Source organism: Orycteropus afer, unplaced genomic scaffold (assembly GCF_000298275.1).
Source record: "Orycteropus afer afer isolate SDZICR_OR568_19922 unplaced genomic scaffold, OryAfe1.0 scaffold00320, whole genome shotgun sequence".
Taxonomy (NCBI): domain Eukaryota; kingdom Metazoa; phylum Chordata; class Mammalia; order Tubulidentata; family Orycteropodidae; genus Orycteropus; species Orycteropus afer.
The window spans coordinates 2,725,228-2,750,389 of NW_006921907.1; the positions used below are offsets into that span (position 1 = coordinate 2,725,228).

At 40.6% G+C, this 25,162-nt stretch overlaps 1 protein-coding gene across 1 annotated transcript in view; it reads right to left on the reverse strand.

Moving 5' to 3' along the window:
- RAD23B (RAD23 homolog B, nucleotide excision repair protein) overlaps window positions 1-25,162 on the reverse strand; it is a 55,213-nt gene that overhangs the window by 25,383 nt on the left and 4,668 nt on the right. Inside the window, exons 2-4 of the mRNA XM_007951940.2 lie at window positions 6,432-6,513; window positions 4,357-4,436; window positions 1,567-1,847 (exon numbers count right to left, since the gene is read on the reverse strand). Of these exons, the coding sequence (XP_007950131.1) occupies window positions 1,567-1,847; window positions 4,357-4,436; window positions 6,432-6,513 (443 nt within the window). The remainder of the gene's footprint in view (window positions 1-1,566; window positions 1,848-4,356; window positions 4,437-6,431; window positions 6,514-25,162) is intronic.

A 25,162-nucleotide genomic window follows, 5' to 3' on the forward strand; every position in this document is an offset into this window, starting at 1 on the left:
ACCTGCACCTATACCCTCTGCTCAGGGAACACCGTCCTTGGAAAGAGGCCCTGAATGAACAGTGAACCAGGCGACTCAGCGCCTACTAGAAATGAAAACTATACCTTCAAGGCAAAGAACTGGAATGAAGAATCATCACTCTGACTGCCAGCGAAGACCAGCCACAGTTCAGTTCATGCTCATCAGGGAGGATTCCCCTGAATACTTCCAGATGGCCATCTGTCTATCAGTCTGAGCTCTTTCCAACCAAGTGAATCCTAACTAACACATTTCCATTGGTCATTTTTTTCATCAATGATAAAAAATAATCTTTGTTATAAAGTGCTTAATAATTCTAACCTGTCACCTTCCTACAAAAAATGCTTTCTTGTTCCCAAATACACTAGTACTTTGTATTCTTCTAAGCACAGTGTTAAACAGAAAGGAGACACTGAAAAGGCACTTGTTACCTGATTCTGTTCATAACAGTGTGTAGAAAAATAGTTAAAATCTCAAATTAACAGCCTTCATCATAGTAGTAAAATTTTAGATTGAAAAATACAAGAACATTGAAATAAATAAGTACAGTAAGTTTAATTCTTATCCACTCTTTGCAAATGTAGAAGTGTGACACAATATCCCATAAGTTATACACTTATTTTTTCCTTTTTTGAAAGATCTACACAGGCAAAAGCTTAAACATCTGTATTAAGTTCGTCACAAAGGTACTGAAATCGGTAACAGTGAAAAATCAAAATAATCTGCATGTCCAAAAGGTATTATGTGAAATAAACAGCTAACACTTATTTCGGGAGCTCTGGTAGTGTAGTGCCTAAGGCATCTGACTGCTAAGCAGAAGGCTGGCGGTTCAAACCCACTAGCCACCCTCCTCAGAAGGAAGATGGGGCAATCTACTTCTGCAGTGATACTGCCTTGGAAACCCAAGGAGGGGTCACCATGAGTCGGGTCTGACTCGACGGCACACAACAACACCACTTATTTCACTCTTCCTGTGTGCCATGTGCTATTTTACAACTCTCACCTTTATTGTTTTATTTCATCCTTAGAACAACTCTATGAGATAGATCCTACTGTTATCCACATTTTACAGATGATGGAAAAAACCCTAAGAAGTTAATTACTTGGCTAGAAGTTACAGAGCTAACTTCCAAACACAATGGTAAACTATTTGGCAAATGGAAACATTTGCTGACATGGAAGGATATTTATGATATAAATGACAATAGTCAGGAAGAATATAGAGATAAAATATAAATAAGGATGGGGCAAAGTATCGTTATTTTAGAATTCTTGTTCTTTCTGATCATTTTTATCTTCTAACTTTTCTACACAAAGTAAAAAATTACTTTGACCCCCCCCCCCAAAAAAAACAAGTACAGAAATCCAGATTATGGGATTTGTACTACCAGATATAAGCACATGTTTTAGTTAGAGTTTAAAATTTCAAACAGTTTAAGATAGTGGATAGAAAGTCAGTTTGAGTAAAATAACAATCAAAATAAATAAAGGCATGAAGTTCTTGTTACAAAGATATTGAGACACAGTGTCCTCCAGGCCAGTGCTTACCTGTCAGTTGATGTTGGACTAGCAGCCACTGGTGTTTCTGCTGGCTTCTCTGCAGGTTTCTCCTGTTTAGTTGCAGTAGCAGGTGCAGGTTCAGAAGATGTTGCTGTGGATGCTGCAGTGATGGATGCTGGTGTGGACGTGGGAGCCAAAGCAGGGGCAGGGGCAGGGGCAGGGGCTGGGGGCAGTGCCACGGCTGCTGCTGTAGAGGAACTCACTGCAGGAGTCGCGGCAGGGTTTGACTGCTGAGTTGTAGCTGGTGCTGGTGTTGTCACTGCTTTGGGCTAAATGCCATTAAAAAGCAAAGAGTCAATTATGATAAAGTAGCAAATTACTCTCCCATTTCTAATTAGACCATATTCTTAAAGGATGCTATAAGCAAAACACTAATACAAAGTTGTAACTTCGAAATAATTCTGTAAAGTAATATAATTAATGTGATTAATATTGAGAGTATGATTCACTTTATTGAATGCTTTCAAAGCCGATAAGTACATATATAAATTATCTTAAAAATACGAATGGTATTTACTCCTTTCTTTTCATATTCTAGGGGTCTTGTATCAGGCTCTGTATCTTTCTTGACAGTCAATATAATAATCTGCAGTTTATTAATACTATCCAAATCCAATGAACTCTAATCCTCAGAAAATGTGTCCTTCTAGATAAACTGGAGGTTCCTACAGGTGAAGACTTATCGACATTTAAGCACCAAAACTTTATCTAGATGAAAATATTTTTAAATGCATTGTATTTATTCCATATTTTCTTCATCATTTATAACCAACATACTGTAATACTCCATCACCTCAAGGTCTGTTGCCACAAAGGACCATTTAGCTTTAGACTAAATGGTACCAAGAGCTTCAGCTTTTTGAAGTTCTTCTGCTTGCTTTTGACACTGTTTTTTCCTGTCTCTTCTCTGTAGTAAGATAATTTATTCATAGTTCTATGGTGTAGCCCCCCTTCTCCTCATTACTGGACTCTACTATCATTAGTATCCTATGTAAAAGAATAAATGGGTTTTGAGTATCTATTCCTCAAAATCAAGAGTCTATTCTGGGGTCTACTCTTCTTAATTCTTAGTTATGAAGAATGTGCCCCTCACAATACTTAACCACATGAGACCAAAAGGACTGTATCTGCCCAAAACCAAGGGTGAGAAGACAGGCAGGGAACAGAAGGAATGGAAACAGGGACCCCAGGAGAAAAAGGCAGAGTACTGACACATTGTGGGGATTTCAAATGAAGTCACAGAACAATGTGTGTATCAACTATTGATAAAGAAATTAATTTGCTATGTAAACTTTCACCCAAATTGCAGTACCATCTTAAAATATATATACATATATAATTGTAACACTAACAGAAATAAGTTTAATAATGACACACGCCAGAATACGTGGTTATTACATTTTCTGTTAAGTGCGATGTATGCTACAACTGGACGGGACAAGACTTCCTCTCCTGCTTGTGTTCCTCCACATTTAAAATTTAACTCTGAAGGAGCAAATGCTTCAACATGGCAAAATCAATATGGCTCTTAATGGGTTAAAAACTCAAGCTGATATGTGTAAACTGCTCACTTTTTATTTCTAAGCAGGAGCTCTGGTGGTGTAGTGCCTAAGGCATCTGACTGCTAACCAGAAGGCTGGCGGTTCAAACCCATCAGCCACTTCTCGGAAGGAAGGTTGGGCAATCTACTTCCATAGTGATGCTGCCTCAAAAACCCAAGGAGGGGTCACTATGAGTCGGATCCAACTTGACAGCAGTAAGTTTGGTTTGGTTTAAGGTATGCCATTGATTAAAATGCATTTGTTTAACTCTACTTTCTATTACTTGTATCAAATATTTTGTAACTTAGAAAGAAAATAAAGCACACTCTAGTTTGGTCCCTGATGAACTGGTTTCACTCATTCAGAGTTCCAGGCAACATTATTCCCACTGGATACAATCCAGTCATGAGTATGATGGGCAGCACCGCACGCTGTCCGCCACACTCTCCATGACATGGCTGCTGCTGTTAGCTGCCAGAGCCAGAGTGCAGAATTACAGACCATTAAATAAGTAAGTTTATCAATCAAACAAAGACTCAGAGAGAATTCATTCATTCTCTGCTTTACAGGAAATTTTTCACTTGTACGAACCATCACATATATTTCATTCCAATAAATTACAAAGAAGTTCCAAGAAATATGACTGAAATGCTGAGTCTACATGTCTTTTCTGCATTGAGGAGTTTGTTGGACCTCACATATAATTTAGGAAGACCCTTTAAGGAACCTTTATTAAAAATTATAAAATAAGAAATTGAATTTTTTAGAAATTCAATTTCTAATAAAATACTATTTACTAATAATTATATAATTAGTGATTTTACTACCCAGGTAAAACCTACTAGTTTTTAACATGACATTTTACTACTGTATCAGTTGTTTTTAATCGATTTAAAAATTGTATTGAAACTACAACTGTATAAAATTATTAACTGTATGGTTGACACGAGGTAAATTCTTAAAGCCATTAATTGCAAGTAAGTGCATAATTTTATGTATGTGTATAAACTATGTTGATGTAACAGTGCAAAGGTTAGACTTGAGGTCTTTTTTTTTTAGACTCACATGCATGCATAAAGATATACAGAGTAAGGCTGTTTAAGACTCACATGCATGCATAAAGATACACAGAATAAGGCTGTTCAAGAGTCACATGCATGCGTAAAGATACACAGAGTAAGGCTGTTTAAGAGTCACATGCATGCATAAAGATACACAGAGTAAGGCTAAAACTTACTTTTGTCACCATCACCACCACGAAGTTTTTCTCATCAATTTTATATTCTTTGAGAGCCGTATCATCATTGAGGATTTTGCCTAACATATTAAGAGAAAAGGTGTTATTTAAGGCACAGTAATTTTCATCTTACACATAACTGAGTTAAAATAATTTTCTATTAATTAAATTATCACCAACTGCAATTCTATCAATTCTTTCTCCAAAGAAAAATCTGAACCAATAGATCAAGATAAAGATAAATATTTCCTCTAAACTGGCTCAGTCCTCTAAACCAGTTAATACTACAAAATCTCTGTCCAAGAAAAGACAACCCATGGGCAATCCAAGACCCAAACTATGGACAACCCCAAAGATTCATGGTTAGTATTTCCTTTGAAGAACAAAGAAAATAATTTTCCCCCACAAAATTCAGATGTCATCAAGACTATTTTAATATATATTTTCCTGGTTACTCTGAGGAAGGAAGACTGGCTAATCTACTTCCATAAAGATTTACTGCCTCAGAAACCCAAAGAAGGTCGCTATGAGTTGGAATTGACTCGATGGCAGTGAGTTTGGTTTGGTTTGGTTCCATGAGGATAGTTAAGGAGCTCTGCTGGTGTAGGAGTTAAGGCACCTGACTATTAGCCAAACGGTCGCTCCTCTGTGGAAGAAAGATAAGGCAGTCTGCTTCCGTAAAGATTTACAGCCTTGGAAACCCCATGGGTGTAGCTATGAGTCAGATCAACCTGATGGCAGTGAGTTTTATTTTGTTTGGTCATTTACTTAGGAGCCCTGGTGGCATAGTGGTTAAAGCGCTTGGCTGTGAATCGAAAAGGAGGCAGTTAAAACCCATTAGCTGCTCTGCAGGAAACAGATGTGGCAGTCTACTTCAGAAAAAGATTTAAGCTTTGGAAACCCTTTGTGACAGTTCTTCTCTGTCCTACAGGGTCCCTATGAGTTGGAATCAACTCAATGGGTTTGGTTCATTCACTATAAAGGACTACTACCTATAATGTCTTCTGACTTATAAGATTTTCCATATTCTTCAGCCAATTTTGGTAGTTAAAATAGATGCTCAGATGAAACAGAAACACAAAATCCAATTTTGTGATGCCTGCAAGACCAAATAAAACTAAGAACACTGAAAAGATCTATAGGATGTAGTCACGGAGGACATTAAGCTCAACTGGCACAATACAGTACACAAAAAAATTGTTCCACATCCTATTTTGGTCTTAAAAGCTTGCAAGTGGCCATCTGAGATGCAACTACTGGTCTTTCCTCATGCAGAGCAAAGAAGAGTGAAAAAAATCAAAGATACACGGAAACAATTAGTCCAAACAACCAATGGACCATAAGAACCTCAGCCTACACAACCCTGAGAAAAGAAGAACTAGATGGTGCCCAGCTATGCCAACTATCTGGAAAGGAAGAAAATTGGAGATCCTAGATAGAGTGGGAGAAAAAAACGTGGAACAAAATTCAAAAACATAAAAAGAGACAAGGATTACTGGTCAGATGGAGACTGGTGAAAACCCTGAGACTATGGCCCCGAGTCCCTCTTCAGATCTGGAACTGGACTCACTCCCATGGCTCTCAGCCAAACAGCAGAGGCCTACAAGTTGAACAACTACACCAAGGAGATGCACTCCTAGAACATAACCATGGCAGATCAGAAGGGCAATGTTTGCACAGGGAGAAAGCTAGGCAGGCAGGAATGCATAGGCAAGAAGAACACAGGGAAGAGGTAACCACAGGGAGGAAAAATAGGAGGAAAGCTGGTACAACACTGTAAGGATTATAATCAGTGTCATGAAACAAAATGTCTATGAACCACTGAATGTGAAACAAATCTGCTTTGTAATATTACACCCAAATCACACACACACACAAATCTATAGGATAAATGTGAATAAAGAGAAGATGGAATATTATTATCATAAGCAAATGACTGCTTTCTCACTGCTTCAATCTGTACTATCATGTTTCTGACGGAATCAATTTGTATACACTAGAAATCTTAGGGTAACCATTCCTAAATATCATGGTAAGTAAGAAATGGTACATTAACTTCAATATATAATCCATACCTGCATAAATTAATTTTTGGCCTGCTACCGGAAAGGCATCTTTCCCTTTTTCAGATTCAATCTTCTCCTTCAATGCTTTCACCTACAAGAAAATGATTTCATTAAAAAGGCTAAACAAAATATGACAGTTTAGAATCTGAAAAAATGATGCAAGATAAAATATTTGTATGTATTTTAATTAACAATGCTTCCCAAAACTCACAGATCATGGTTCCCAATATTATACTGAGTCACTGCTAATCCATGTTATTAGGTATAAACCTTGCTTTACCACCACCTGTTACATGTATGCAGATTTTAAAAAAAGGCTTTAATAGTTGATATAATAGATTATGTAAAATAAACATTTCAACATAAAAACATTTTGATTCTCCTCATGAAGTTTATTTCCCACATAGAGTAAGAAAGTAGTAAGAATGTTTCATGTGAAAGGCTCGATGCAAAAGTTAAAAAGCAAATGACTCCCTTGAATTTTAATGTTTATACTTATCTGGGGTGTGTGTCATGTGTTCACAAAAACTAATTAAAACAATCTCTTGAGTGTGGGTCCTGGATATCAGTATTTTTAAAAAGCTTACCAAACAAACAAAAATAAAATTGTTGCTATGGAGTCAACTCCAACTCACAGCAACCCTATAGGACAGTGTAACCTAACTGCCCCATAAGGGTTCCCTAGGCTGGAATCTTTACATAAGCAGACTGTCACATCTTTCTCCTAAGAAGTGGCAGCTGATGGGTTTGACCTGCCAACCTTTTGGTTAAGCAGCAAAACATGCAACACTATGAAATTCAGTGTTGGAAGCTCTGGTGGCATAGCGCCTAAGGCATCTGACTGCTAACGAGAAGGCTGGGGGTTCAAACCCATCAGCCACTCCTCGGAAGGAAGACCGGGCATTCTACTTCTGTAGAGACATGGCCTCAGAAACCCAAGGAGGGGTCGCTATGTCAGGACTGACTCGATGACAGTGAGTGTGGTTTTTTTTTTCGGTTTGGTTTTTGTATTAAAGTAAAGATGACCTAAAGCACTTATTGATGAAGACCAAAGACCACAGCCTTCAGTAGGGATTACATCTCAATATAAAGAAAAGAAAAATCCTCACAACTGGACTAATAAGGAACATCATAATAAATGGAGGAAAGATTGAAGCTGTCAAGGATTTCACTTTACTTGGATCCACAATCGATGCTCATGGAAGAAGCAGTCAAGAAATCAAATGAGTCTGCTGCAAAAGACGTCTTTAAAGTGTTAAAGAACAAAGATGCTATTTTGAAGACTAAGGTATCTCTGACCCAAGCGCGCGGTATTTTCAATAGCCTCCTCATATGCATGTGAAAGCTGGACAATGAATAGGGAAGACTGAAGAAGAACTGATGCATTTGGATTATGGTACTGGTGAAGAATACAGAACATTCCATGGACTGACAGGACAATCGGAGCTCTGGTAGCGTAGTGCCTAAGGCACTTGACTGCTCACCAGAAGGCTGGCGGTTCAAATCCACCAGCCACTCCTCAGAAGGAAGGTTGGGCAATCTACTTCCATAGTGATACTGCCTCAGAAACCCAAGGAAGGGTCACTATGAGTTGGGTCCAAATCGATGGCACATAACAACAAGAAGCCAGAAGAATGAACAACTCCGTTTTGGAAGAAATACAGGTGGAATGCTTCTTAGAAATGAGAATGGCCAGACTTCATCTTGAGGGTAAAGTTGTGGTGAGGAAGAGAGGAGACAGAGAGCGGGATAAAGAAAAGGTTTATTCTGCACTCCCAGGAGAGGTTTATATAGTTCCATTTTCTCCCTCCCCAGTGGACCTGAGTGGAAGCAGAAGGAATAAGGTGGGAACCAATCAGGTAGAAGCACTTCATTAGCATAATATGGGGAAATAGTTGGGGACTGTCTATAGCCTTAAGGGAGGGGGGAGGGCCTGTGCTGGTTCCAGGAACAAAGGGCTATCTGCATCCCGGGTTCGACATGGGCTGCAGTTAGGTTCTTTCCTGATTGGCCAGTTTGTAATTTCTTCTTGCATGGTCAGTCAGTTTGTAATTTCTTCTTGCTCAATCCTTCACCCGCCTGACTTGCCAGGTTCCCGCCTGATATTGAGTACTTTGGTCATGTTATCAGGAGGGACTAGCCCCTGGAGAAGGACATCAAGCTTGGTACAGTAGAGGGTCAGTGCAAAAGGGGAAGCCCCTCAACAAGATAGAATGACACACTGGCTGCAACAATGGGCTCAAGTATAGCCAACACTTGCAAGGATGATGCAGGACTGGGCTGTGTTTTGTTCTGCTGTACACAGGATCCCAATGAATCAACATATGTGGTGTGGTTTAAAATTTTAAAAGTGTAAGAAATCCTCAATTTACCAATTCTGTGTTTCATTCCTATTTTAAATAATTTTATGCTGATATTTCTGATTTTACCTACCCATTCACTCAATACTTAGAAGTCCCTGGGTGGTGCAAATAGTTAAGCACTTGACTACTGGTTCAAAGGCTGGTAGTTGGAAGCCACCCATAAACACCTCAGAGACAGGCCTGGGGATGTGTTTCTGAAAGGTCACAGCCTTGAAAATGCTACAGAGCACAGCTTGAATCTGACACACTAACAACAACAAAACTCAGGACCTCATGTCCACCATTCACTTACCACTGTATGATAAGAGTGGGAAATTTCCGAAATAATCTTTAACCTTTAAAGAGCATTTAGTTAAACCTATAATGCCATCAGATCTAAGGCCTGGAGCAGGGATTCTCAAAGTGTAATCCAGGGTCCCTGAGAGTTCCTAAAACCCTTCAGGTGATCAGTGAGGTTAAAACATATTCTTTGCCTTTTATCACCCTTATGATTTCATAAGTACACAGTGGAGATTTTCAGAGGCTTTATTACTATGAAGCATGTGAGACCACAAAAGACTTACTGCAGAGGAGAATTCAGCTACTTTCTATCAAGCCAAGCATTACAGATTTGTTAAAAATGTAAAACAATGTCAGTCTGCACACTGCTATTTTTTGTTTTGGAAAAGACATTTTCACAAAAATATTATTAACAACATTTAAGAGGCTTATTATTTTAAATAAGCATCTACCAACAAATTTTCAGCCTTAATTTCTTATATGATCAAGTTTGAAAACTAATACTCAATTTACGTGAAGGCAGACCATATTCAGAGTGCTCTGTGGTGGAGAATAAATCTCCTTCCAAATTTCTTTTTTTCTTTTTTTGAGAGAAAGAGATGAAATATTTGAAACTGTAATCACTTGGTGATAATCACAGATGAACCACAGCCAACTGACCACATGTCACCATGGGTGAGCAATGTTTGAAAGTACATACTGGATGCTCAATTATTACTTGTTCAATAAATAAATGAGGATTAATTAATTAAATAGAAATATCTGAAGTTAAGAGGAGGGACAAAAAAATACATAAGCAAGAGTCTCACTTCTTGACAGGTCACAGTAAGTGTAGTAATGAAGACCAATGTGATAAGATCTATTTCTCTAGCCAACAGAAATGATATCCTTATTCCTAGCACTCATGGGATATTTATTCTTAAAATTTAGGCTACAAATATTATATTTCAAATAGCCTAATTCAGTAACAGATCCATTCTCTAATTTTGTATCTCAAAGGAAGGTGGGCAAAAACAAAACAAAACAAACAGTGTTGCCATCGAGCCAATTCTGACTCACAGTGACTCCACAGGACAGAGTAGAACTGCCCCACAGGGTTTCCAAGGCTGTAGGGGGAAGCAGCCTGCCACATCTCTCTCCCACAGCGCAGCAGACCGCTTCAACCAGCTGTGCCACAAGGCATCCTCGGGGCAAAACCAAATCCCTGTAAAGAGGTAGAAGCCTCACCAATCATTTACTCCTAAACAACTTTCTTTTCAAGAAATCAAAGTTGCAATTAAATGTAAAAACATAATGAAAACTACACACATCAATATCTGTAAGATTTGGCGAAAATAGTAACAGACTAACACTGAAAATATTACTAAAGAAGTAAAATTAAGCATGCAACTCAAATAGAAAGACAAGACAAATAAAAGGAAAAATGCTAATAAAAGCAGAATCCAAGAAAGGTAGAATAAAAAATTACTGTACCAACAGAAAATGTCCAAACGAAAGGAACAGGTAATTCACAATTACAGAGTAAATAAGGCAGTGAAAGTTCAGCCTCTTTAGTCATCAAAAGCACACTGTCATACACTGTTTCAAGCAATTCTTGGTGTTAACAAGTGTGAAGACACCCAAGTTCAGAGTGAGAGTATCAAAGGTTAAAATTCTCCGAGGGCAACATGCCAAAATGCCTCAGTATTTTCAAAGGGGTGGGAGAGTCTGCTCCAGCAGTACCACTTGAGAATGTGGCAAAGAAAACAACAGCTGGCACTGAGTTCAGAGACCTATCCAAAATTCTGGCCCTGCTCTTTAACCTCAACCCCGTGGTCTTCACTTGCCGTCCATTTAAGTCATCCACTCATAGGGACAGGATGAATCCTGCCATCCAGACACTGCTCCACCTTCAAATTCTAAGTGACTAATTCCCTATTCCCACCAGCTCTATTGGTCACTACACCTGATCTTGACCGCTAACCAGAAGGCTGGTGGTTCAAACCTACCAGCCACTCCTCGGAAGGAAGGGTCACTATGAGTCAAGGCTGACTCAACAGCACATAACAACACATCTGATCTTAAACCAGGAGCCCTGGTGGTGCAGTGATGAAGTGCCCAGCTGCAAATGGGAAGGTTGGTGGTTTAAACCCACAAGCTGCTCTGAGGGAGAGAAATGTGGCAGTCTGCTTCCATACAGATTTTGCAGCATTAGAAATCCTATGGCCAGTTCTACTCTCTCCCACAGAATCGCTGTGAGGCATAATCGATTTGATGGCAATGGATTTTAATGGGTGGTCATGAACCTCACTAAGACCCATGTGGTGGTGTTGTTATGTGCCGTCGAGTTGGACCCGACTCATAGTGACCTCTCCTTGGGTTTCTAAGGCAGTATCACTACGGAAGTAGATTGCCCCATCTTCCTTCTGGGGAGTGGCTGGTTTGAACCGCCAGCCTTCTGGTTAGCAGTCAAGTGCCTTAGGCACTACGCTACCAGAGCTCCCACTAAGACCCTTAAGTCTCATGAATCTCATGGGTCCCTTGTATCTCTACTTTGACTTCAACCTTCAGGGTTAGCTCTATTCAACTACACGACACTGCTTTATTTCTATCACTTTCTTCCTGATATCACAGATGCCCTTGCCTTTTTTGCTCTCCTGCCAGACAAAATCCCCCATCTGGATCACCACAATCGAAATTACTTCCATCAGTACTCAACATAAAATTTGTATCAACCATTCTTCTGGCAGGAGCTCTGGTGGTGGTAGTGCCTAAGGCATCTGACTGCTAACCAGAAGGCTGGCAGTTCAAACCCATCAGCCACTGGGGAAGGAAGACTGGGCAATCTACTTCCGTAGAGATAACTGTCTTGGAAACCCAAGGAGGGGTTGCTATGAATTGGAACCAACTCAATGGCAATGAGTTTGGTTTGATTTTTATTCCTCTGGCTGCCCTACTCTTTTACCTTACTTAGTCAACATACGTCAGCCTACATCTATCAACTGCCTCTCTGTTTATATCCATCTTCCAAGTGTTACTGGAGAAAAGGAAAGATATAGTCAATCTTTCTGTTCCCCTGGTTAGCCCTCTTCTCCAATCCACAGAAGGACAGTTCAAACCTTCAACACTTTCCTCTAAATCTGATTCCCAATACACCTCCCAGTCTCTGCAGATAACTATACTTTCTACTTCAGTTGAAACAAACCATTGGAGGAACTCACCCTCAGCTTTCTGTCACCAAGCTAGCATACTCTGTTGCATCCTAATATCCTTCCCACTTATGGAACGAAAGAGGTACCCCTTTCTTTGATTTAAACCTAATTCATTTCTCTGGTTCCCCCTCCAATGTTACCAAGTATCTTGCTAGATACATTATGCACACTCCCCTCCAAGTGAACTAATTTCCATTCACACTGAAACTCAATACTCTACCATCTTTTTTTAAAAAAAAATAACTTCTCAAAATTCTTTGTCTTCTGCTAGCTACTTTCAAACTTAAACATTCAAAGAATTAACTTGACACACTGCCTTCACTTAATCATAACTCCACGCCTATCACTCAAGAGTGAGATACAGTGCCAATAAAACAGAAGCACCAACTTTACTCTCATTTTGCTGCTTATTCCCTCCTACAGTGTCTGCCCCCACAATTCCAGTAAGACTGCTCTCACTGAGTGGCCATCTTCCCGGCTGAAGCAAAGAAGAGACTCAAGGAAAGGATCAGTCCAAAGGACAAAGGGATCACACGAACCACGGCCTCTACTAGCCTGACCTCAGAAGAACTAGATGGTGCCCGGCTAACACTAATGACTGCTCTGACTGGGATCACTCTGATTAGGATAGTAACAGATCTTGGACAGAAAATGTAGAACAAAATTAAGAATCACAAAAAAGACTAGACTTCCAGGTCTGATAGAGACAGGTGGAAGCTCTGAGGCCATGGCCCTTAGATACCCTTCAAATCTGGAACTGACCCCACCCTTGTGGATTGCTATTCAGCCAAACAATAGACAGGCCTATAAAGTGAGTGAACAGAACACCTGTGAGGAAAGTATTCCTGAGAACAATCAAACCATACGAGGACAAAAGGGCAGCACTGACCCAACATCAAGGCTCCAACTGTAGGAAGGGGAAGAAAAGATGGGCAAGCGGAAACTGGAACCCAGAGAGGAAGAAGGAAGAGTGCAGTTACACTGAGGGGATCGCAACTTATGTCACAAAGCACAATGTGTATTCATTGTTGAATGGGAAACTAATCTGCTCTGCAAACTTACCTAAACCACAATAAAATGTTAAAGAAAAAATAAATAAATAAACTGCTCTTACCAATACCAACTGGATTCAGCAAGATCATAATCATCAAAAGCTTGTCTGTCCCTCATCTTACTTGACTTCTGTCATATTTACACTACTGACCTAGTCTCCTCTTTCACTCTGTCATCCTTTGGCTTCCAGAACACCATCCTTTTCTGGTTTTCCTCCTATCTCTGTTTTTTCCTTTGGAAACTGTCACCTGGCCAGTCCTTTAAATGTTACTTAAGGTTATACCCAAGGGTTGCCTTTTTATTTACACAGATTTCCATGATGATCAATCTTATCTACTACTAGTTTCAATAATTACCCAGATCTTTCTCTCTCTACTGGACACCTTCATCTGGATGTACCACAGACAAGTCAACCATAATGTCTCTGCTGCAGGATGGCTTTTACATTAGTTTATCTAAATCTTCCCTAACCCAACCAAATTGAGCATGCTTTCAAAAAGACTTAGAAAGAAAAATTAACTTCTTTCTGGATGCTGTGAAGAAGGCAGGAGTACTACCTACCTACCTATACTACAGTGCCAGTAAATAACCAGGACTATCTTATCCAGAGGAGCTCTGGTAGCACAGTGCCTAAGGCACTTGACTGCTAACCAGAAGGCTGGCGGTTCAAACCCACCAGCCACTCCTCAGAAGGAAGATGGGGCAATCTACTTCCGTAGTGATACTGCCTCGCTATGAGTTGGGTCCGACTTGACGGCACATAACAACAACACCATCTTACATCAGAGGAAATCACTTCCCAATGTGTTCACTCCACTACATCCTCCATGACTCTAGTTCAGGGCAATGACCATTAAAAGTAGTCATTTCTGTTCAATAAATTTAGATTGTACATTGTTTGAGATAACAAATTGTCTTGTAAATTATATTCTCATGATATTAGCATAAGACACTGCGTGCCAATCTTCTTACAGAGCACCTCTGATAAGATTTCTAGGGCTATTGCTTATTGAATAGGTCAGCAATTGAATATTCATGATAACCCAGCTTCCTCAATGTTAGTTTATTTTTCCTTATATCATTAAATAGTAGAAAGAATTATTATGCAAGCGTTAATGGGTAGCCCTGAAATATCAAGGCTGGGTGAATAATAACAGCTAATGTAAGCTGTGTACAAGTATGTGTTAATTAACATTCATAATACATTCTAGGAAATAGGATATAATGGCATTTGGACATTGTGAGAACACAGGCAGTCCCCATACCATCTGCAGTTAAATCCTCATGAAGTCTATTACACGAAAACCTTATGAGACTACCAGACAAAGCCCAAGAGTTGTATACACTGGGTACAGGAAGCTGGCTTTGACAGGTACGTGGCTGGTCTGGGCAGGGGCTGTGCCAGGAGCTGGATCAGGAGTTTGAGCGCATGCAGGAGCACAGAGCGTGAGGAGAGGTGCCCACAGGGACTGGGTATGTGGGTGCCAGGAGTTCTTGGTGTGGCAGCTTCCTGATCACGTGTGTGCCAGCGCCCAGGGTAAGAACGGAGGAGCCACGGGTCTGCACCAGGAGTTGAGGCTGCAAGCACTGAGCAGGCGAATAAAGCCAGGAAGAGGGGAAAAAAGAGGCACTGCGGGGATGACTGGGATGCACCCTGGAGCCCCACTGCTTGTTCACTCTAGGGGTTTGGGGTCTTTATACCATTAGAGGGAAATGATAAACAAAAGGAGAGCTGTTTTCTCTTTGAAAAAAAAAAAAATCTTATGGGACCATGGATGTACATGTGGTTGGGTGTTGCCCGAAAGGGTGTTACACAAGGCATGCCTGTAATTTATGTGCCAGGCACTGTATACTAAAAGCCGTGCAAGAATGAAAACTAATCTGCACTACAACTCTGAGGTTGCTGGAGCCAGCCTCCAAGGCAGCGCCCAATGACGCTTCCTCCTGGCATTTAAGCTTCTAGGTGCACCCTCCCCACACTGTATTATGACCAGCCCACAAGAGCAATAAAACACTGTTGAAGGGATGATGTGTGACTTTGTGCCTAGTTTATAAAAGCCATTGTGCCTTCCATCTTGCTCTCTTGGATTACGCACATTGGGGGAAGCCAGCCACGTCAGGACTAGGGACTAGGCTTATGTGGGGAGGAACGTGTTCTCCAGCCATCAAGCCATCAGCATCAGGTTGCTAGACATGTGAGTCACTTCAGAACCTCAGTCTCAGTCAAGTCCTCAGATAACGGTAGGCCTTAAGGCAACCTCACAAGAGACTCTTAAGTCAGAATATCCAACTAAGTCACTCCTAAATTCCTGAATCACACAGAAATGATGAAATAATAAATGTTTTACCACTGTTTTAAGCCACTGTTTTGAGGTAATTTGTTACATAGGAACAGGTAACTAGTACATAGGTAAATTCTACACAGAAAAATACTGCCATTCTAAAAGCATATTTCAATTAAAAAAAAACAAAAAAACCTAAGACAGTAGTTCTACTACTACACAGCCTTGTTGCTGTTGTTGTTATTGTTATGCGCTGTCGAGTTGGACCCGACTCATAGCAACCCTTCCTTGGGTTTCCGAGGCAGTATCACTACGAAGTAGATTGCCCCATCTTCCTTCCAAGGAGTGGTGGGTGAGTTTGAACCACCAGCCTTCTGGTTAGCAGTCAAGCCTAGAAAGTTAAATAGTAGTAACAGCAATTAAATTTTGGCAATTTGCAAATGGAAAGAGACTACTTAAGCTCAAAGGGTTTACTTACAAAAGGATTTCATGAACACAAACCATAGGGCAAGGCTACTGCTTTTCTGGTTCCTTGGATGGTCTCCTTCCATTTGCGATACTAGCCCCAAAAACATGGAAATAATTATTTCTTGACTTTCCTTCAAAAAGTAAGTTCCTGCTGTTTCTAACAACAGAAGTGATTATAAAGATACCAGCTGACTTGGGTGTAAACAACAAAATCTTCCCGCTGGACCGAAATAACAGAATGTAGTATAGGAAAAGAGCTGAGCTTATTAACTGAAAGTAGCACAACAGTGTTAATATCATGAATCTATTTTTAAGGAGACAGTGAAAAATAAAGGCAATCCTTAAATTAGGTTAAAAGCTTACTATTTCAGTATGTGGTTTGAAATCCAAAATTCATTTTTCCCACAGAAACTATATAAAATGGTATTTAGGCTCCCAAGTCAACCCACACATGCCAATTCAATCTATTCTATAATAAAATATATTCCGAACAATAGGATTTCAACAAGAGTAAAACATACACAGAAATGTGGAGATTGAGTACAGAAAAGACAGTAACTCTCAAGTCACCTGTAACTTTTAAAGTTTCACTCCTCGGAAGGAAGGTTGGGCAATCTTACTTCTGTAGTGATACTGCCTCGGAAACCCAAGGAGGGGTCGCTATGAGTCGGGGCCGACTCGACGGCACATAACAACAACAACAACATTATAGCTAAAGAGCTCTGATGGTATAGTGCCTAAGGCATTTGATTGCTAACCAGAAGGTTGGCAGTTCAAAGCCACTAAACAGTCTGCAGAAGGAAGACTGGGCAATCTACTTCCCTAAGATTTACTGCCTCGGAAACCCAAATGGGGTTGCTATGAGTTGGAATCAACTCAATGGCAGTGAGTATATTATAGCTACAATAGAAAGGATCTCTCTAGCACATTACAAAACAGCACCCTAACTAATTATGGATAACATTATGAAGAATAAGAATTCCAGAACACTTAATTATGCTCATGAGGAACCTGTATACAGACCAAGAGGCAGTTGTTTCAACACAACAAGGGAAAACTGCATGGCTTAAAATCAGGAAGGGTGTGCAACAGGGGTGTATTCTTTCACCATACTCATTCAATCTGTATGCTGAGTAAATAGTCCCAGAAGCTCAACTATATGAAGAACATGGCATCAGAATTAGAGGAAAACTCAAGAACCACCTGAGATATGCAGAGGACACAACCTTGCTTGCTGAAAGTGAAGAAGACTTGAAGCACTTACTGATACAGATCAAAGACTACAGCCTTCAGTAGAGATTACACCTCAACATAAAAACAAAAATCATCACAACTGCATCAATAAACTTAATAAACAGAGAAAAGGCTTAAGTTATCAAAGATTTCATTTTACTTGGATCCACAATCAATGTTCATGGAAGCAGCAGTCAAGAAATGAGATGTACTGCATTGGGCAAATCTGCTGTAAAAGACCTCTTTAAGGTATTTAAGAAGAAATATGTCACTTTGAAGACCAAGGGGTGCCTAACCAAAGCTATGGTATTTTCAATAGTCTCTTATGCATGTGAAAGCTGGACAATGAATGAAGACCCAAGAGTTGATGTTTTGGAGTTGCAGTGTTGGCAAAGAATACTGAAAGTACCACGGACTGCCAGAAGAACAAACAAATCTGTCCTGGAAGTGCAGCTGGAATGCCGGAATGCTCCTTGGAAGCGAGAATGGCCAAACTTCATCTTACCTATTTGGTCATGGTGTCAGAAGAGACCAGTCCCTGGAGAAGAATATCATGCCTGGTAAAGTAGAGGGTCAGCATAAAAGGGGAAGATCCTCAATGAGATGGACTGATATAGCGGCTGCAATGATGGGCTCATGGACAGCAAGGAGTGTAGGCCGGCACAGGACTGGGCAGTGTTTCATTCTGTTATACACAGGGCTGCTATGAGTAAGAGCTGACTCGATGGCACCTAACAACAAAGTAGAAGGTCAGTGAAGAAGGGGAATACCCTCAACAAAATGGACTGGCACAGTGGCTGCAATGACAGGCTCAAGCATAGCAAGGCCTGTCAGGATGGCCCAGGACAGGGCAGTGTTTCATTCTGTTGTACACAGGGTCTCTATGAGTTGGAGCCAACTTGGCAGCACCTAATAATGTGTGGAGGGGTGGGACGTATTGTATGAACCAAATCATTTTATCTACCTATTGAAGCATCTAGAACCTGTTTATATATGTTAGTCTTCTGTAGCTGGTCTACTTGGTCTGTAATGTGTTTATATAGTGTTTAAAATTTAAAAGGTTTATAAAGTTCATTCAGTTGTATAATTACCTTCTGGAAACACTACACAATGCAGTTATTTATCCATATGTAAAGGAAACAGATGGTGTGATGTCCGCCGGCAGGTCTCAATGTGCTACTGCAGGCTTAAATTTAGCACGTTTCTTTCCAAAACTCACAGAAATTTTATATATCACCTATCAAATTATACACAATTTTTCAAGCCAAAAAGGAACAACCCTGTTCTCTGCTCTTAGAAATGTTCAAAGTTGCTGATTATGTCAAGTTGAGAAAACGAGAATGGAATCTCATCCAACCACGACTCATTCTGTCAGTATTTTATACTGTGGTGGCTTGCATGCTGCTGCAATGCCGGACACTATGCCATTGGCATTTCAAACACACCCATTTCTCACTTATTGACACAGACAGTTAGGTTCCAAAGACCACATTGTTAAGTGAAAATTGGCATTCTACAAAAATGGAGAATGACCTTGTCAGATCACTAAACTACTTCATTATGTAACTGCCAAATTACATCATTATATAACTATCAAAGTGTTGAGAATCATGGCCCAGCCAAGCTGACATCTAACCTTAACCATCACAGCTAGCATTCCTCTCATCTCACACCTTGGCATTTGTTACTAGCAGATGTACATCACTGTAAGTGTGCAAAGTAGTCAGATGACGAGAAAGTAAGCAAGGAGGGTAGACCATCAGGGTTGCCCATGGTGGAGAGATGTCAGAGGAACTTCCAGGCTAAGACCATGAGGAAAGGCCTGGTGATCTACTTCCAAAAATGAGACAAGGAAAACCCATGGATCACAGAATATCGTCCAAGACTTCAACCTGTTTACTCAGACAAGTCACCAGGAGGGACTGATTGCTGAACGATATGAGGTCTGGTAAAGTGAAGGCCCACTGAAGGCAAAGGAAAGCTTCAATGACATCGAGCAGCATAATGGCTCCAGTTTGAGGGACTCAAGTACAAACATTTAACACAACAGACTACTAACTAAAAGGTTAGAGGTTCCAAAGTTCACCCAGAAGTACCTTGGAAGAAAAATCTGGTGATCTACTTCCCCAAAAGTCAGCCACTGAAAACCCTATGGAACACCGTTCTCCTCCAACACACATGGGGTTGCCATGAGTTAGAGTGGACTTGACAGTAAATGGGGTTGGTAAGGAGAGCAGGCAGGTACATATGACAAAACCTTGTCATTGTTTCTTGCAGGTAAAGGACTAGTTTTACTCTAAGGCAGCCTTTGTCCTTGGTTCTAGCAAATAGCCCTTGAAATAACTGAGGTACCTTGGTCTAGGACTTCCAGGTCACACCTGAGAGTCTGTGTTGGCAAGTGAGGGCTGACCACACCAACGAGGCTCAGAATGCATGGTTTTGTGTATTATGCAGTGGGGCTAAAAAGAGTCCTTAAAATACAGGCTTGGATAGCTTCCTGGTTGATGTGAACATCTGCTCTCAAGAGGGTGGTCCATCTCTTGGGACATGAGCATGCTTGGGACATGCTTCAAACGCGGAACCCTTGCAGACCTTGCCCTATGCGTCTTTTCATTTGTATCTACAAATCTGTAGTCATAAGTACAGTATATTCTCAGTGAGTTCTGTGAGTCATTCTAGCACATTATTGAACCCAAAGGGGTAGAGGAGTCAGCAAGTAGAAAGTAGAGTGTCGGGTCAACTCACCAAACCTGCAGCTGGCATCTGCCTACCTGGCAGTCTGAAGGACAGGTGCCCTTTACCTTGTGAGTTGTGACCTAGCTCCGAATGGCTAGGGTCAGAGAGCACATGTCTCGAGGGCTGCCGCCATCAAGGATGGAGAAATGGGAATGTGAATAGTGGCTCCGGCTCCACATTTTGAGGACTGGATTCATGCCAATCCTTACCACCCACTTTCATATTCTCAATAAAATAAACAAGGAGAGAAGAGATGAGATAAAATCTGTCTACGACAGTGCAAGAGTGAGTGGACTAGTGAAATGTATAACTGTCAGGCTGAACTAAGGGCCCAATTAAGGTCAACATTCATGAATTTAAATGACACAACTCAATGTGTTTGTCAAGGCTGTGCATTTCTCTCCAGCCGCACAGGTGCAAGCACAAACACAGTTGAATTTAATCACATTTGGGGTTTTTTAAGCAAGAACAATGGACAGAGGACCTATGTTATCAAATCCTGCTCAAAACACTATATGCTTATTACTTCAAACTCACAATCTTCAAAATAACCCTATGAGGCTAGTTCCTCCAGTAAGTAGCAGCATATTCATTTTACAGATGAGGATACAGGCTCAGAACAACTGGGTAACTTGTCCCAGGTCACAGTGTAAGTGGCCTAGTTAGAACTGATACTCAGGCAGCCAGGCTGGGGAAGGAAGTTATGCTGACCCCTGCAAGGCAGGGATTACAACCATTGACTCCAATTAAGGTAAACAAGGGAAGCAGCAATTAACGGGGTGTGTGTGGGGGGTGGGTGGTGGGTGGGAATTGAGAGCCAGCTAAAAGGAACTATGGATAAAATAATGTCTTTCTAGAAGAGCTCTGGTGGCATAGTGCCTAAGGCATTTGGCTGCTAACCAGAAGGCTGGTGGTTTAAACCCACCAGCCACTCCTGAGAAGGAAGACTGGGCAATCTACTTCTGTGGAGACACTCCTTCGGAAACCCAAGAAGGGGTCGTTGTGAGTAGAAACTGACTTGACGGCAGTGAGTTTGGTTTTTTTGCGTTGGAATAAGAAGGAATGCAGAGTATGATGCTACAAACTGAGATTATAGGAGGAGGTGCAGTCACAGCTACTACTAATGATAAGAGCTAGTTATTAGTGAAAAGGAGCCCTGGTGGTGCAACAGTTAAGCACTTCAGAGTAACTTTAAGATCAGCAGTTCAACCCCACTCAGTGCTTTGCAGAAGACCTAGTAATCTGCTCCTACAGAGATTGTTCTTGTTTTTAGGTCCCACAGAGCTGACTCCAACTCACAGTAAATCTATGCACAAGAGAACAAAATACTGCCCAGTCCCATGCCATCTTCACAATCCTTGCTATGTCTGAGCCCACTGCTGGAGCTACTGAGTCAGTCCGTCTCGTCAAGGGTCTTTCTTCTTCGCACTGATCCTCTACTTTACCAAGCATGATGTCCTAATGTATGGGAGAGGAAGTCTTGCCATCCTTGCTTCTAAGAAGTATTCAGGCTGTACTTCTTCCAAGACAGAGTTGTTCGTTCTTCTGACAGATCATGTTATATCAATATTCTTCACCAATGCCATAATTTAAAGACATCAATTCTTCTTCAGTCTTCCTTATTCACTATGCAGCATGCATATGAAGAAACTGAAAATACCATGGCTTGGGTTAGGTGCACCTTAATCCTCAAAGTGACATCTTTGCTTTTAAACGCTTTAAAGAGGTCTTTTGCACACATCTGCCCAGAGCAGTATGCCGTTTGATTTACTGACTGCTGCTTCCATGCCTGTTGACTGTAGATCCAGGGAAAATGAAATCCTAAGTGCTTCAAGTACTCTTCACTTCACTTTCAGCAAGCAAGGTTGTCATCTGCAAATAGCAGGTTGTTAATTAGTCTTCCTCCAATCCTGTTACTGCATTCTTCTTCATACAGTCCAGCATTTCAGATTACTTGCTCAGCATACAGATTGAATAAATACAATTATATGTAAAGAATACAGCCTAAAAACCCTATGGGGCAGTTTTACTCTGAGTTGAAATCAACTAGATGGCACCTAACAACACAACAGTAACTAGTCACGAGACTGAGAAACTGAGATGGAAGAAAAGATCACCTGGAAAAAAGGAGTTTAAGGAATAAATGGTCAGGATCTGGAAATACTGTCTTCCACAGATACTGAAACTACCAAGACCATTTATTGTGTAAACCTGGAACAAGCTGCCATTCATACCTTGGCTTCCTTTTTTTTTACCTCCTTCTTTTTAAAACATGTACTATAACACAATTCTCGTGAGGTTTTCCTTTTCAAACAGTGCCTACTCACAGGCTGCGAACCTCAAAATTACTGTGCTGAATTTCGTATTTTTTGACCCACAGAGAAAGGCAGCTACATCAAGAAAAAGCACAGCACACAATATACATCCACAGCTACTATCTTCACATCTTCCATTTCCCCTCATTCCACTCAAATGTAGCTCTGGCCCTCCCACTCCCTTGAGTTTGCTCATCAGGGCCATGAAGGACCTTCAACAAGATACCAAAACCAAAGGTCACATCTTTGTTCTTATCTTTCTCTCTCAGTCATTAGACACAGTTGACCCTTTCCTCCTCCTCAAAATATTTTCTTCTCTTGGCTTCTTCCTACTTCAAAGGTTGCTCTTTGACTGACTGAATTCTCTGGCCAACCTCCTATGTTGAAGCACCCCAGGGTTCAGTTGTAGGATCCATCCTATTTCCTAGCAAAATTCTCAAGCCACCCAAGGGTAGTCTAATGAACAATTCCAGAAGTACATAAGATAATTTATTATATACAACAGATAACTCAGGCACTAGAACTTAATTTTCTCAAGGAACTGGGGTTGAAAAAGGCTGTTAAATTATTTCATCCAGTTTCACTGATTAAAAACCAACCACATATGATGGCTATTTTCAAGTCCATCACCAGCCCAGACTTCTCTCTGGACTCCAAGCATATATAACAAATCACCTCCCTAAGAGCTCATCTCAAGCTTAAGTCTTGAGTTCTCACCCCAGCCCCCTAAACTGGCTCTTTCTTTACCACATCCCTGGAAAGAACACATGTATTCACACAATTCACACAAGCAAAATCTAGATTTAATCTTTGATTTTTCCATTTTCCCCATTCAACAAATCAGAAAGTCCTCCCTACCCCCAAAAACATATCTCAAATCCATCCACTCCACTCCATCTCCACTCCTACTACCATGGTCAATTGCTAAAACTAGGGCACAAGCCTCCTCACTGGTCTCCCTATTTTCTCTACTGCTCACTCCAATATCCGTACTCCGAACAGCAGGTAAAATAATCTTTTAAAATCATCAATGAAGTATTATCTCTCCCCTGCTTAAAATCCCTGAAAGGCTTCCTAGTTTATCTTGAGAAACCATGGCTTGTGTTTTGGCACCTTGCCTAACTCACTCATCTTCCCCAAGTGGACCAAAACGTAGGCATTTTCTCAATTCCTGAAACATACTCTTAAACTGAGAAAGGCCTTGGCTCTAGCAGTTCTCTGCAGAAAACTCTTCCCTTCCATCTCTGAGTGCTCAGCATTATTCAGATCGCAGATTCCCGTGGTCATCTAGTGGAGTCTGACTCATAGTGGCCCTACAGGATACAGTAGAATCACCCTGTGGGGTTTCCAAGGCTGTAAATATTTATGGAAGTAGACTACAACATCCTTCTCCCATGGAGTGGCTGGTAGGTTTGAACCACTGGTTGGCAGCCAAGCTCTTAAGCACTATGCCACCATGGCAGACCTTGTGATCACAGCTTAAATGTCACCTTATTCAGAAAGATTATGACCATCCAACCTAAAAAGTAGCCACCTAGTCACATCACCTTACCCTAACTTAATTTTCTGCACTGGTGTTTACCATTATCTGATTTCTGAAATGTGTTGATGGTTTACCCACTGAAATTTATACACCATGACAGCAGGGCCTAATAAGTAGTAAGGGCTCAACAAATAGTAATTAAATTAATGAATCACCATGCAGACACTTTACACTGAAGGACCACTGACTTAACAGTTCACCAAAAAAATGCATTCAATTAATTCAAAAGGTATTTATTAAATACCTACTGTGCAGCAGGCAATGATAGAGCAAGTCGGATTTCCCAGGTGCCTCCTGTAATTTGTTCTACTGCTATGCTGAGAACCCTTAGCTTAATCTCTGCAATGGAATATTTTAATATATTCACTCCTCGGTGTTTTAATAACTTAGGAAACTTCTATAAAAAGGTACTACCTCTACCATGACTACATTGGAAACACAATAAACCACAACAGGAATAATTCACTAGTAAGTGTTGGCCAGCAAATACTGTATCAAAACAAGCACTAAAGCAGCATTTCATAGTATAACCACTAACATCCTATAGATAAACCATAAATGAGTTCATTCTTTGCAGATCATTGTACAGCACACCTAAATTATGATGTTTACAGAAATTAAAACTCTGTATCTCTACTATTGTCTTACTAGAAACTTTCTATACGTATACAGCCTTGATCACTTACATGGTAATGTGATTTCACTACAACATTCGTTCTAAATCTCATCTGAAATTTCCTCCCCATCCTCCCCTCCACCCCGTTATTCAAGGCATGTAATCACTGGCAAGCAGGACTGAATCTACCGCATAATCTTTATCTTCACCACACTCAACAACCGAATAAAATACATACTGTATAGCAATTATCTCAAAAAAATTTTTATTTAATAATATCGTCCTTAATTTTAAATGGCGTTAAGCAACAGCAAAACAAAACAGAACAACTAGAGTGAATGGATCTTAGCTTAAAAGCTATGTATATTCCATTTCCCTCTCAATGTCCATCATACCACCAAAACTCCAGTTTTATGAGTAGCAGTCTATTAGGCATTCCAAAATCCTTTATTATATAGGTTAAATTTCTCCTACTTTTTACAGTATAAGGAGCCCTGGTGGTGCAGTGGTTAAACATTTGGCTGCTTATGGAAAGGTTGATGATTTGAACCCACTAGCCAGCCACTCCTCAGAAGGAAGATGGGGCAATCTACTTCTGTAGTGATTCTGCCTTGGAAACCCAAGGAAGGGTCGCTATGAGTCGGGTCCGACTCGACAGCCC